At 49.9% G+C, this 14,162-nt stretch overlaps 7 protein-coding genes across 7 annotated transcripts; 4 read left to right on the top strand and 3 right to left on the bottom strand.

Moving 5' to 3' along the window:
* Positions 1-794: 794 nt before the first annotated feature.
* On the top strand, positions 795-1,950 carry M430DRAFT_100622 (hypothetical protein; the record flags this gene model as incomplete). Its single annotated transcript, XM_024860649.1, has 3 exons — positions 795-915; positions 965-1,119; positions 1,180-1,950. The coding sequence occupies 3 exons, from the start codon at positions 795-797 to the stop codon at positions 1,948-1,950; spliced, it is 1,047 nt and encodes a 348-aa protein (XP_024721759.1).
* M430DRAFT_34748 (hypothetical protein) lies at positions 1,727-3,202 on the bottom strand. Its single transcript, XM_024866608.1, has one exon. The coding sequence runs from the start codon at positions 2,915-2,917 to the stop codon at positions 2,147-2,149; it is 771 nt and encodes a 256-aa protein (XP_024721758.1). The 5' UTR covers positions 2,918-3,202; the 3' UTR covers positions 1,727-2,146.
* Positions 3,203-3,418: 216 nt separating this feature from the next.
* Positions 3,419-3,746, top strand: M430DRAFT_50148 (hypothetical protein; the record flags this gene model as incomplete). Its single annotated transcript, XM_024868122.1, has 3 exons — positions 3,419-3,437; positions 3,496-3,644; positions 3,699-3,746. The coding sequence occupies 3 exons, from the start codon at positions 3,419-3,421 to the stop codon at positions 3,744-3,746; spliced, it is 216 nt and encodes a 71-aa protein (XP_024721757.1).
* A 376-nt stretch (positions 3,747-4,122) lies between these two features.
* M430DRAFT_50147 (hypothetical protein) lies at positions 4,123-4,997 on the bottom strand (the record flags this gene model as incomplete). Its single annotated transcript, XM_024868121.1, has 3 exons — positions 4,123-4,304; positions 4,363-4,504; positions 4,560-4,997. The coding sequence occupies 3 exons, from the start codon at positions 4,995-4,997 to the stop codon at positions 4,123-4,125; spliced, it is 762 nt and encodes a 253-aa protein (XP_024721756.1).
* A 302-nt stretch (positions 4,998-5,299) lies between these two features.
* Positions 5,300-8,689, top strand: M430DRAFT_27527 (hypothetical protein; the record flags this gene model as incomplete). The annotated part of the gene is made up of 5 exons (XM_024865640.1): positions 5,300-5,399; positions 5,454-5,496; positions 5,551-5,595; positions 5,648-8,293; positions 8,344-8,689. The coding sequence occupies 5 exons, from the start codon at positions 5,300-5,302 to the stop codon at positions 8,687-8,689; spliced, it is 3,180 nt and encodes a 1,059-aa protein (XP_024721755.1).
* A 1,113-nt stretch (positions 8,690-9,802) lies between these two features.
* On the top strand, positions 9,803-12,296 carry M430DRAFT_58311 (hypothetical protein). The gene is made up of 7 exons (XM_024868721.1): positions 9,803-10,079; positions 10,137-10,151; positions 10,340-10,616; positions 10,672-10,743; positions 10,802-11,546; positions 11,600-11,756; positions 11,867-12,296. The coding sequence occupies exons 1-7, from the start codon at positions 9,997-9,999 to the stop codon at positions 12,180-12,182; spliced, it is 1,665 nt and encodes a 554-aa protein (XP_024721754.1). The 5' UTR covers positions 9,803-9,996; the 3' UTR covers positions 12,183-12,296.
* Positions 12,297-12,613: 317 nt separating this feature from the next.
* On the bottom strand, positions 12,614-13,577 carry M430DRAFT_50144 (hypothetical protein; the record flags this gene model as incomplete). The annotated part of the gene is made up of 2 exons (XM_024868120.1): positions 12,614-13,107; positions 13,235-13,577. The coding sequence occupies 2 exons, from the start codon at positions 13,575-13,577 to the stop codon at positions 12,614-12,616; spliced, it is 837 nt and encodes a 278-aa protein (XP_024721753.1).
* Between the last annotated feature and the right edge of the window lie 585 nt (positions 13,578-14,162).

The raw sequence follows: 14,162 nt of genomic DNA, 5'->3' as shown, positions 1-14,162 counted from the left end.
TGAAAAGTCGTTCATTCCTCTAGTACTACTGATATGATTTGTTATCAATCAGGACCGAGAAAAGGATTACTGAAGTTGATTGACCAGGACAGGTATTGGTTACATCCCTTGATCTCTGAGCAGCGTTCGACGATGGATGTTCATAGCCTGTTGGTACGGCAGCAACGTTACTGCAGGCAACGTGCTCGGAGCCTCACTCGAGGGACCAATGCAGATTAAGATGGTCCATTCCGATGGGATTCCTCTACCAGCAAAACCTTCATGGCAGAAAATAGTCAAGAAAACCGCCATAGCTTTATGGTTTTCACCGAGTTGAAGATTTCGGTTAGTATGGAGATGGTATGACAGAAGAAAAACTCTATTTAATCTGCCGTTGCTGACAAGAGAGTCCTTAGAAGCAATGTATAGATATTTGAAGGCCATTCATTGTCCGTCTGACCTTCCGGAGACGTGTCGTTGGAACTTTCCATCTTTGTGAGGATTATGTAAGACCAGGCACCCGACGAATATCTTACCAAGATATCTTTCATATAAGGTTTAGTGCGGGGTATACGTGGTCCCCTGCGTGGACGCGGAGTATCTCTCTCCGATATTCCATGTTTGCATCAAATGTCAAGATGTCGTGCTCTCATGCTAGCCCACTTGGGAATCCCATTATCGTTGCGATATAAGTTGAAAGCTCCTCTCCTTCCCTTTTGCTCTTTGGTAAGGAGCAGAAAATATATTCTGATTCGTCATTGATATTTCTCATATATATCTCTCTCATTCAAAAGGACAAGGAAATCCAGCATCTCATGATGTCTCCACCACCCGGACTTCCCAAGATGGAGTATAGATTTCTCGGTCGTTCCGGACTTCAAGTATCAGCTATCTCTTTGGGGGGATGGCTAACTTACGGAGGACACGTTGAAAAAGGTACATGGATTTTTCAGACTGAATATTGCGTCATAATGACCAGCAACAGAAAACACATTTGCCTGCATGAAAGCAGCCTATGATGTCGGAATCAACTTCTTCGATTGTGCTGAGGGTTACGCTGGAGGAGAATCTGAGAGAGTCATGGGCGAAGCTATAAGGAAGTTTGGCTGGAAACGTAACGATCTGGTAATCTCAACGAAGGTATCTCACCGATGTTCTATAAAGACTTATGCATAGATAATAGTTGACCGGGAAACACAGATTTACTGGGGCAGTGCCAACGGGGAAAATCCGGTCAACAACGTCGGTCTCTCGCGAAAGCATATCATCGAAGGAGTGGATGCTTCTCTCGAACGCCTGGGTCTCAAATACGTAGATTTAATCTACGCTCATAGGCCTGACCGAAACACGCCTATAGAAGAGACGGTACGTGCTTTCAACCATATTATCAATACGGGTAAAGCGTTCTACTGGGGAACGTCTGAATGGACTGCGGAAGAAATATCGTCAGCATGGCGCTATGCTGATAAGCTGGGACTGATTGGCCCTTTGATGGAGCAACCTCAATACAATATGCTCGCCCGAGAAAAGGTTGAGAAGGAATATGAACGCCTGTACGAGGAAATCGGGCTTGGCCTTACAATCTTCAGTCCTTTGAAGATTGGAATCTTGACAGGGAAATATAATGAAGGCATCCCAAAAGATTCTAGATTAGGGTCCAGCGATGATGACTTCGTCAAGAATATGAACAAACGTGTCGGGGATGAAAGTTGGAAGAAGGATATCGAGGTCGTTGCGAAGCTCAAGCCGATTGCGGATAGACTCGAGATTTCACAAGCTACGCTGGCTATGGCTTGGGTCTTGAAGAACAAGAATGTTAGCTCAGCAATCACCGGGGCCAGTCGTCCGGAGCAGGTTTATGACAGCGTGAAGGCTCTAGTTGCAGTGGAAAAGTTGACTCCCGACATAATGAACGAGATTGATGACATTCTTGGAAACAAGCCTACCTTATTGACAAGGAGGTATAGTTGAATATTGAGGACTCGGGTTTGGATAGAGATTATATCATATTTCGTTTTATACAAATTGATTCCTTCGGATCATCCTTCGTATCCTTGCTAGGTGGTTTCCCAAACATACCACTCTCTAGTCCCGTGTCAAACCGTCCATATAATGCTAAACGCTGTTCAAAACGCAAATTCCGCTCTAATCCAATACGCCTAGAAAATCAAGCATAAAACGAGCTTCCTGTGTTGCTCATCAGCCTTCTCATGGAACCAACCCTCTCAGAGGCCGTAACAGCTGTATCCGGTCTGGTTATTCCAGCAGACCCTTCTTCCGACATCCGATTCGGGTGCTCATGATAACCCGGGGGGTTTGCTTCTCCACTCATCCTCCTCAGCTCAACCACCCCTTCTGGGGCGTGACTTAAGCTCGGCCTGCGTATTTCCTCACTCCCAATACTCGGTGGCTTCGACACAGGCGCGTAGGGTGGTGGAGCTTCACCCCTCTCATCAAGCCCTTCTTCCCTCCCAATGTCATGTATTCCGTTGCTACTGCCGCTAACTCTTCCCACTCCGAATCGCGATCTCCAACCTTCGACGTCCCGAGCCAGAGCACGTTGACCGTCACTACGTGCTAGTGCAGCTTTTCGTCTCTTCCTCCGGCTAATGTATAAGATGGCGCAGCAGACCACAGCAGCAACCGCTGCCACTATCAGGAAGTAGTAATCGGCAACATGGGAATCTCCTGAGGGCGCACTCCTAGGTACCGGGGGACCTGTCGTAGGACGCGATTGCGTGAGCGTAGCGGGATGTGAGGAGGTTGTGGACTCTACAGGAGGAGTTGTCGATGTCGAGAGTGTTGTAAGAGATTGGGTACTTGCAGGCAAGGAGCTGGTGAGTTGCGCAAAGGAGGGAGTAGGTAGGATCGTCGACAGGAAGAGAAGTAGGCTGGATCTCGCACACCGACATGAACTTCTTGGCCGGCGAGAGGCCATTTTGAGAATTGGAAAAGGAAGAAAGGGCAGTCGGTAGCTCTTGGAAGAACGAACAATGTCTTGCTCAAGAGCTACACGGCCTCATCCCCGCATGTGTGCAAGAACGAGAGAGTTGGCAACGAGTGCCAATCTCTGGTGTAGATACGACGCGTTATCTCGGTTGTGCACTTGCGTGGTGCAATAATTGCTGCATAATAGACAAGCAAATGGTCGAAGGAATCAATGCTAAAGCCTCAATGACCCAACATCGATCCTAGATTGTTTTCCTAAAGTCCGAGTCTCCCGGGTGCAAGAAGCTTGATCTTGATCGTGGAATCTTGACTTCGTCCTATTCGACAACGGAGGAAGTCACGTTCGCCAATCATATCATATCAATCCTCCTCCACATCTTACGGAGTACGGTGGGAAAATCCGAACCTTGTCCGCGCAGTCTTATCGATGCAAGTCACGAGACTCAAAACGTGCCATCTTTGAGAACAAGAAGAGACCTGTAAACTTAACATGCCTCGAGCTATTCGAGGTATGTTGTCTTCTTGCTGGGGCAGTTTGTAATCTGCAGACAAATGCTGACAAGCTAGGCGTTCTCGTGGAGTGCGACCCCTCGATCAAATCTATCATTGTCAAGATAGACAGCGAGGAACACGCCTATATCGTAGAGGAGTTAGATGATCAGACACTCGTCATCAAGGAGAACATGATGTCCATGTTAAAGGCGCGGCTAGAGGATGTAAGTATTACGCTCCCGAAACAGTATAGTGACAAGGCTGACTTTCGATCACAGGCTCTCAAAGAAACGCAACAGCCAGCGGATGATTCTGGGTCAGACTAGGGGGGTATTTAAAGGAGTATACAGAGGTATGGCGTTGACTTGAAATATGGGCATGCATATCAAGACAAGGCATTGGGAGTTGGGGCTTTCAGAGGGAAGGCTTTCGGAGAGAAATCCAGGCCATGTTTCTTCATAAGAACTGCTTCATATCATAATATATTGGGAATCTGCATCGTCCCGAATCAAGTAAAAATTGTCTCCTAGATTGTTGAATCCGTTCTTCAAGGCCTCAATCTCCCGAGCTTTTTGCTATATGGAGTATGAAAGTGATACTTATTTCTTTGAGCAGTACCTGGCCAACGCGTGCTAAGTTTTGAGAGCTTGCTATCATACATTGTACAAGGACGTATGAAAACGTTATAATATACATATATGACTATGCGTCTGGCGACACAGACGCAGACGTCGAACTTGACATTGTTTCAGCTGTCGAGCCCGGGGGTATTGAACCCAGAGGAGTCTTTCTTCTAGGTCTCTTCAACTCCTCCAGCGTAATCCCATCCAGTTTTGTAATGCCAACAACAGGTGGATCATCCTTCTTGACAAATTCGTACATGCCTGCAAGGTCCAGATTAGTGATACTTTGATAATAGAAATGCGCTGGTGGGATAATTACCAGGCATCTTGTTTGCCGCTAATCGAAATGCATCTCGGGCAACCTGCTCGTGTATGTCGCCCTTCAATTCGAAAATAATTTTGCTGACAGCAATTCTGGATGCCCAGTGATCGAAAGTACCTTTCCCTTTACCCATACGGACCTAAAGAGAATTGGTTAGGAAGGGTCACGACTCCATATAATGATTCCCGGCATACCTCATTACCGCTACTATACACACCAATGTTGGCGCAAACTCTTTTGTACAAACGATACCGCATTCCCTTTAATCGGACCTTGATTGCATCCTCTCCAATCTTCAGCTGAGATGCGCTGACACGACGGTGGTGATCTTTCATCCGTAGACCGTAATCGCCCCATACCATGGTTGTACCTCGAGCTGAACCGCCCGTTGGCACACGAGGGCGACCTTTACGTGACCTCTTCTTTTCTGGCATTGTGGGCAACAGCCAATTTCCAGCATTGGCGGCTGTACTTGAGAATGGGCGTCTGGAGGTGGAGGCAGCATTTTTCGCAGGCAAGGCTCTGTTGCTGAACAAAGGCGTGGCGAGAGCACTTATCGGCCGAATGGGAGTCGTGGCCATCGATAGCCTTTCGAACTGAGCCGCAAGGCTCGGGATATATCGAAGAGTCATGATGGTGATGATCTTGTTGTAGTTGTACCCAAGCTTCAAGAAATGTCGAGCTCTCTCCAGTGTTGCTGCCTGGTTGTTGCCTCAGTCATAAATCACTTTACATGCCTACTCGCGTTCTCGCGTCTAGAAATCGCGTTCATCACCACCACCTCGAGATCGTCTGGCAGTGCAGAACAGAACAGAATAATTCTGCAATGATGGCCTCTTCCTAAACCCAAGAGACTGTATTGTACCAGGATTAGATTCGAACTTAGCTTGTCACAATCTTTTAGAGGATCACGATTTCTCATCACCCGACCAGTATGCCTACAGATATCAGGAACTTTTTCGGGGGCAAGGTCTCTACTCCCATACGGGAGAAGGAGACTAAGAAGGAAGATGATCCTAAGAAGAAGAGAAGCAGTAAGAAGCTCTGAGGCCCTAAATGTGATAATTTCGTGCGCTGAAATCATGCAGAAAGTCGCAAGATCATAGATGACAGTGATGACGACGAGCCAGCGTCAGTGACCAGACCGAACTTGGAGCCTGATAATACATACTAAAGTCTTGCTAGGGTCAAGAAATCCACTCCGAAGAAGACAGCGCCGAAGAAACCCATGTAATGCTAGCCATTCGCTCTTTGTGGACACTTAATTAATACCTTGGCTTAGGAAGGATTCGCCCAAAGGAGAGGAAACTACCACTGCAGATTACTTTGCATCCAGCAGCAAGCCTAAGCCACCGAAGTCAACGCCTACAAAATCGAAGACTCAACCCGCTGTCGAATTACAAAATAGATCGTCTACTCGGAAGAAGCCCACAACCTCATACGCTGAGCATCCGGATAATGACGATGACGCATTCCTGGATGACGATGAAGATGCTGGTGATGATATTTTTGCCGCAGATTTCAGGACGGGGGGAAAGCGGAAAGAGGATGGTTATATTGAAATCAACAGTGATGAAGAGACCCTACCGAAGCCGAAGAAGACAACGTCCAAGAGCAAGCTAGCATCGTCCAAGAAGAACGCGGATGTCGAAATGAAGGACGTCTACGCGGATCAGTCTTTTGTGGCGGATGATGATGCTATGTCTCTCGACAATCCAGTTAAAGGGCCTTCAAAGACAGGCAAGAAGCGAAAGTCTGTTGACTTGGATTCGGATGACGAAGCTGATGATTTCAAACCACCTGTCAAATCTGCCAAACAGCCACCTGCAAAGAAAGCCCGTCCTCCAGCCAAAAAGGAAAACGTTCCCGAAAGCACCGGAATACAAGCAATCCTGGACAGTATTCCTACAGTTCGGCCACCCACTCCACCGCCGAAAGACTCCGATGCGAAATTTGATTGGAGAAAGGCACAAGGGGGCGGAGGAAATGCAGGGCCACCCCCTTCAGCAGGCTCGAAGGAGATACCTGTCGGCGAAGAGAATTGCTTGGCCGGCTTGACTTTCGTATTCACGGGTCTGCTAGAGTCAATTTCCAGAGAAGAAGGCCAGGAGCTTGTGAAACGTTATGGAGGAAAAGTTACCGGTGCACCAAGTAGTAAAACAAGCTACGTTGTTCTCGGTTCAGATGCAGGACCTAGTAAACTGAGGAAAATCAGTGAAATGAAGATTAAGACCATCAACGAGGATGGATTGTTTGAGCTCATTAAAAGGCTGCCTGCTAATGGTGGAGACGGGAAAGCTGCTGAGAAAAGCATGGAGAAGAAGAAGGCGGAAGAGGAAAAAATTAGGAAAGAAGCCGAGGAGATGGAAAGAGAGGAGCGGAGAAAGGCCAACGAGGCCGAGAAGGCTGCAAAGGAGGCCCAAAGACAAGCTGCGTTGAAGGGTCATTCAGCTCCTGCGCCTACACGCCAAGTTCCCTCGACGTCTCAGCTATGGACAACCAAGTACGCCCCGACAATGATGAACCAGATTTGTGGCAACAAAGGCCAAGTCGAGAAGATACAAAACTGGCTGAAAAATTGGCACAAGTCGCGCAAGTACAACTTCCAGAAAAGAGGACCTGATGGATCTGGCGGCTATCGAGCAATTATCATTCACGGACCGCCTGGCATTGGAAAAACCACTGCCGCACACCTTGCTGCTAAGCTTTCGGGTTTTGATATCCTAGAAAGTAATGCCAGCGACACACGAAGCAAGAAATTGGTCGAGTCCGGCCTGAACGAAGTGCTGGATAATAACTCGCTTCTCGGGTACTTTTCAGGGGCTGGCAAGGCTGTCGACCAGAGCAAGAAGAAAATCGTCTTGATTATGGATGAGGTAGACGGAATGTCTGCTGGTGACCGAGGTGGTGTCGGGGCACTGGCCAAAGTGTGCAAAAAGACAGATATACCTATGATTCTGATCTGCAATGAACGAAGGCTTCCAAAGATGAAGCCCTTCGATCACGTTGCCTTCGAAATTCCCTTCAAGCGACCAACGACAGAACAGGTCCGTTCTCGTATTGCGACTATATGCCTTCGAGAGGGTCTCAAGCTTCCAGTAAATGTTATCGATGCTCTCATTGAAGGTAGTAACAAAGACATTCGGCAAATTATCAACATGATCTCCACCGCGAAGCTCGATCAAGACGCCATGGATTATGATCAAGGTAAGGCCATGTCAAAGGCTTGGGAGAAACATGTGGTTCTGAAGCCCTGGGATATCTGTCAAAAGCTCTTGGGAGGTGGCATGTTTGCTCCATCTAGTAAATCGACCCTTAACGACAAGATTGAGCTCTATTTCAATGACCACGAGATGAGTTACTTAATGATTCAAGAGAATTATCTCAAGACGAAGCCAATCCTAGCCAATGGTGCAGGCTCTGCCAGAGAACAGAGCTTGAAAGCACTGCGACTTGCAGACCAGGCCGCTGAGAGCATTAGTGATGGAGACTTGGTTGATCGTATGATCCATGGCTCACAGCAACAGTGGAGTCTTATGCCGACTCACGCGGTCTTCAGCACTGTGCGACCCGCCAGCTTCGTCTCCGGGCAAATGGTCGGTGGGACATCCTTCACCCAATGGCTGGGCAACAACAGCAAGATGGGCAAGCTCACTCGGTATGTCAAGGAGATACAGTCACATATGCGTCTCCGATCATCTGGTGATCGTCATGAAATCCGTCAACAGTATCTCCCTGCTCTCTGGTCGCAGTTAATCAGGAGGCTTGAGGTGGAAGGAAAGTCTTGCGTAGAGGAGGTCATTGATTTGATGGACAGCTACTTCTTGACGAGAGATGACTTTGACTATATCATGGAGCTTGGCCTAGGGCCACAGGATCAAGAAGGGGTGAATCTGGAAACCCAGACAAAGGCCAGCTTCACCAGAGCGTAAGTAGAAGTCACACACGTCGGGAAAGCAAGGCTAACAACTTATTTAGTTACAACGCTCGGTCACATCCTCTGCCTTTCATGAAGGCCAGCAACGTCGTAGCCCCAGCGCACGTGGCGAAGGCTGTGCCTGATCTCGAAGAAGCCTTTGAAGAGGAAGACGAAGAGCTAGTTGTGTCCGAGCCCAAGGAGGGTGACGATGACGATGTCGACCTTGCGAAGGACAAGTACATCAAGCAGCCGAAAGCCAAGAAGGCAGCGGCTGGGAAGAAGGCCGGCCCGAAGAAGAAGGCGAGCAAGGGAGCGGAGGAGGATGACGATGACGACGAGGATCCGGAGGAAGATGCCAAGCCGAAGAAGGGCAAGGCCAAGGCGAAAGGGAAAGGGAAGAAGTGAAGAGTGGGTGGGGCGTGGAAGAGTGAAATTCCGATGACCTCCTTGTTCAGGGCAGCCAGTTCTTGGGGGAGAGGGAATGCGCTTAGCCGTTGCTGTGCATAGCTTGGTGTGTCGGTTATCAGGCGCGGCTCTGTAATGATAGCGAGAAGCAGAAATGCATCAATTGGACCCAGGGCCACGGACTGCCAAAGACAAAGAGGTCTGATATGCGAATGCAAAGTGTGGCATAGCACGAGGGAAGTCCTGTCAAAGTTGTCATTGAACGGGAGCGAGGCTCAAGGCGCCGTGGAGTGCCCCTTCTGGGAATGCCGAGTGTGCCACCCCGCGACACGCCGGGCATTCCTGATGAAACCCGATTCACGTAAAGACCCTGTCAAGCTGTGGAGGGCTGAGAAGGGGGAGACGGCCCACGATGACGTCAGAGGACAAGGCTCTGTCCGGCGCCAGATGACAGGATGCGACAGAGCTGTATAACTACCTATAAGGTAATCGTACGATGAGGAGAAATATACCTGATACCAGCCACATCTCTGTTTCCCGTGGCTTGCGGTCCTCTTCGAGCCTCCCCGCATAGGGTCGTGCAGCCACGGCTGACCACTTTGGGTAATCCGATGGCGGGGGGCTGGGGTCTCCATGCTTCTCCACAACTCGGCCATTACCCCGGGGTGCCCGCCCACTCTGACTTTATTACTGTTTTACTGTATTTCCGTATGATTATTTCGTATTATTTTGTATTTTACTGAACCAGGTAGGAAAATGCCTTAGGTGCCCAAAAGCCTGCACGAGCAGGGACGGCCATCTCGGCCATCTCTCACCCGCAGCTCGCCGGTCTCAGATTCGATTTACGGGATTATACTAGTATTATACGGGTAAGCAGTCACCTACAGTAGTCCCGTCATGGTTTGACGAATCCTGGAGTAATACTGGAGCCACCCCCGGACTTCATCCCGGGAGCAGCTTACTGTCCTGTCCATAGTACAACAACAACAACAACACTCCGCCGTCACACTTCGACTTGGATTCATGTCCGGACAGGAGATCGACACCCGCCTAACGCTGTTGATCATTGCAAGCGCCATGGCAACCTTCGAGTATTCCCTTCCTTCATACATAGCTACACCCGGCGCCAGGAATAAATACGCGCCTCCTCCTCGGCCAGTGTTCGGATTCTCTTTTTTCGATGTTGGTCTGTTAAAATCGGCTTTGTTTTGGCATAGGGGTCTCTTTTCCCGTCCATTGAAGCATCGGGTTATCGTTGTCAATCACAAATCACCATCTCTAGACCACACATTCGACAGACGCCCACCATGTTTGGGGCTTCCAGGTATTTTGGCCTGCGGGGCAACAGGCTGAACCTCGTCGTGGGTATGGTTGCCGGTATCGATTTCTTGTAGGCCCTCACCATACATACAAACCCAACCTAACGAGCGTGGCTAATGATGAATAGTCTTTTTGGCTATGAGTGAGCATCCCCGTGAAGTTAAAACTTCGTCTTCAGAATCGCTTTATGAGCAGAGAATAAATATATATTTCGCTCTTGGGACATCTCCCAATGTGAGAGCAACGTAGCTAGCCGCTCATCAAATCATGTTCCACAGACTTCCTTGTGTGCTGGTTACCTTAGCGATTGCTGATTTCCGGACTATCTAGCCAAGGTGTGATGTCGGGGCTCTTGACTCTCCCGAGCTTTGTCAAGACCTTTCCAGAAATCAACGTCGTCGCTCATCCCAAAGACAATCATGTTACTACCATTCAAGGCATTACAGTCGCAAGTTATAATCTTGGCTGTTTCCTTGGTGCGGTCATCACAATCTTCATTGGCGATCTTCTTGGGCGAAGAAAGATGATCTTCCTAGGGTCTTCTATCATGGTTATTGGCGCTATCCTGCAGTGTACCGCCTTTTCTCTCCCGCATTTGATTGTTGGGGTACGAGAGTCTCCCTATGCCTTTAAGCTGATCTCAAGACTGACAATAACTGCAGCGACTTGTCACCGGTTTTGGGAATGGTTTCAATACTTCAACAGTGCCGACGTGGGCTTCGGAAACCTCAAAGGTTGGACGCCCAGACTAGATCCCGTCTCTCAAGACCAGAAAAGCTAATCTAATATCAGAGTCATAAACGAGGCAAGATGGTTATGATCGAAGGAGCCATGATTACGGGTGGCATCTGTTTAAGTTACTGGATCGACTTTGCGTTTTCCTGGCTCGAACCAAACACCGTCTCGTGGCGTTTCCCCCTCGCCTTCCAGATCGTCTTTGCTCTTTTTCTGCTTACAGTCATTATGGAGCTTCCAGAGTCACCTCGCTGGCTAATCCTGATGGGCAAGGAAGACGAGGCTCTTACGGTCATCTCTTCGCTTGCTGATCTCCCCGTCGATGATCATCTCGTCCTCACCGAGTTTACCGAGATCAAAGATACCGTCCTCGAAATGAAGGGCGTCCGCTGGAGAGATCTGTTCACTATGGGCCCCGAGAGGAATTTCCATCGCGTTGTCTTGGGTTACGTGAACCAGGTCTTCCAGCAAATTTCCGGCATCAACTTGATTACTTATTACGCCACGACCATCTACCAGACGTACATCGGCCTTGGAGACGTGACGTCTCGAATTATTGCCGCGTGCAACGGAACGGAATACTTCATGGCATCGTGGGTTGCCGTCTATACCATTGAGAAGTTCGGTCGTCGCCCTCTCATGCTCTTTGGCGCTGCAGGCATGGCTGGGTCAATGGCAATCCTGGCTGGAATGGATTACATGTCCCAAAACAATAAAGGGGGCGACAAACCCGGAATTGTTGCTGCAGTATTCCTGTTCGTTTTCAACACGTTTTTTGCTATTGGATGGTTAGGAATGACTTGTGAGTCCCGCTTCCCCCACTTCATCCTAGGCAAGAGTCTCTAACGTCTCTAGGGCTCTATCCCGCTGAGATCGTTCCACTGAGAGTTCGAGCACCGTCGAACGGTCTTTCAACCAGCGCCAACTGGATCTTCAATTTCATGGTCGTCATGGTTACCCCCGTATCGTTCTCCTCTATCGGATACAAGACGTATATCATATTTGCCGTTATGTGAGTTTCCATCCACTCTTCACTCACAATCCCTTTTCACTCTCATCCACTCTCCACATCACTTCCCCCTCTTTCCATCCATCCAAACCACATATGCTAACGCCTCACAGCAACGCATTCATCTTCCCGGTAGTCTACTTCTTCTACCCCGAAACCGCCTATCGCTCACTCGAAGAGATCGACACCATCTTCCGCAAGACCAAAGGCTGGTTTGACGTCGTCTCCGTCGCCAAGAACGAGCCGCAGCGCTACGGCAAGAACGGCGAGCTGCTGATCGACTACGAGCAGACCGAAGACCACGTCGTGCGCTCCCACAGCGTGGTGTCGGGCGCCGGCGCCAAACCCTCCGCCACGGGCGTCGAGAATATACATGCGGAACCGGGAAGCGGCGAGAGCTCGACTTATGAGAAGAAGGAAACGGTTTAGGAAGGAGGGTAGGCCGTGATATGAGGGAGAGGCGAGTTTTTGTTTGTATATACCCGAGAATGAGAGATGTAGGCTTTGTAGCCGTGAGTTGAACACAACTTCCCTCTGATGGTGGTCTGAACACCCACGATCAATGATCGATCCTATGAGTACAGAACGGTTGTACTTTTTTATGGCGGTAGTGGGTGCATCGTAGAACTTGAGGACGTGGCAGTTGAATAGGAGCTTCTGCTTTCCCCGATCGACTTGTAAGCCGAGCAGAGGGGATTTCTACGAGATGTATGGAATACAGACTGAAGAAATCAGACAGTCTGACTACAAATAAACCACAGGAAGCAAGACTCGCAACATATTACAGTATTCATTTCCACATAAACTCATCCAGGCTCTCACTAAGAAAGAAGAAAATCTACCTATCGACCATAATATCATCAAAGCTTCTCAAATCTGGGTTTCGTCTTCTTCAGGCCCGACTTCAGAGCCCTTTCCACATCACTCGTCTGCACCGCGGCCGAGTTCCAAACGCCCGTATATCTCAGGTTGTCCGCCACGCTATGATCCCGCGCATGATTCAGCAACTCCTTGGTACCCTGCACCGCCACGGGGCTCTTGGACGCCAGCACCTGGGCCATCTGCATGGCGGCCTCGAGCGCCTTCTCCTTGGACTCCAAAACGCGGCTGACGAAGCCGACGCGCAGGGCCTCCTCGGCGCCGAAGATGCGCGCCGAGAGCGAGACGTCTTTCACCCATGACAGGCTGCCGACGACTTTGGGCAGCCGCGCGAGCGTCCCGATGTCGGCGGCGAGCCCGATGTCGACTTCTTTGACGGCGAACTTGGCGTCGGCGCTGCAGATGCGGATGTCGGCGCAGGTTGACATGTCGAGCGCGAGACCGAGGGAGTAGCCGTGCAGGACGCAGATGACGGCTGTGTAGGGCATCAATCCATCAGTATCTATCTATCTATCTATTTATATCGCAGCTTTCTTTCTTTCCTCGCGAGGGATTCAGGGGAAAAGGAGGAAGGGGGGGGGGGAAGGGGGGAGGAGGCGCACGTTTTTCACATCTCTCAATGCTGGAGATGGCATCTTGGAATTCCTGGACATAGCGCCGGATAGCGACGGCGTTCCTGGCAGGGTCGGACGAGCCGTTGAAGAGCACGCTCTGGCTCGCGGCTTCGACGTCCAGGCCTGCGGTGAAGGCCTTGGGGCCGGCGCCGGAAAGGACGACGACGCGGATGTCGGGGTCGGTGGAGAGCGCGTCGATGATCTGTTTCAGTTCGAGCCACATGGCTTCAAAGAAGGCGTTCATCTTGCTCGGCCGGTTGATTTCGACGTGCGCGATGTAGGGCTGCGGAGTGCTGACCAGGAAATGCTGGGGCGTGAGTTGGGGCGCCATGGTGAGGGGCTACCTAGGAGGGAGGGCCGGGGGGAGGAGAGGATGCGGCGAAGGGGATATAGGGTGGGAGGGTTGCTGGAGTCCCGATTGAGTGGTGCGATGGAAGTGATGGAGGGAATTGGGATATTTGTTGCGCATTGGAGAGAGAATGTGGACAGAGGTTTCTGGTTGAACCCTCAAGGGGCACGATGTCCGTAAGGCTGACGCTCAAGCCGAGGCTCGGGAAGATCTAGTAAGGCTGTAAGGCTGCTGCGAATCTCCTCATGGCGGGAAATGGCCAATGGGAGGACGTGAGAACGGCGCCCACCAATAGCAATTCAAGGTCTGCTCGAAACACGTGAAACTCTTCCTCTTAGTCCCCCATACAACGTGGTGCCTATATGGGGCTTAAGCCGTGGGTGTGCGTGCGGAGAAAATGGGCTTCTGGAAGGTCGAGTTCTGTTGGGGTTGCCTTCGGTTTGGATACAAGGGAATACTAATAGATATCATCAGGGTATATGCATATGACCTCGTATATGTATACTGTGTGATATATTGAGGAGGCATTTAAATATTCGGGGACCCTGAGGTGGAAGGGCTGAATCC

Source organism: Amorphotheca resinae, assembly GCF_003019875.1.
Source record: "Amorphotheca resinae ATCC 22711 unplaced genomic scaffold M430scaffold_5, whole genome shotgun sequence".
NCBI lineage: Eukaryota > Fungi > Ascomycota > Leotiomycetes > Helotiales > Amorphothecaceae > Amorphotheca > Amorphotheca resinae.
The sequence above is the reverse complement of the archived record's forward strand: the minus strand, read 5'-3'. Positions and strand labels throughout refer to the sequence as shown.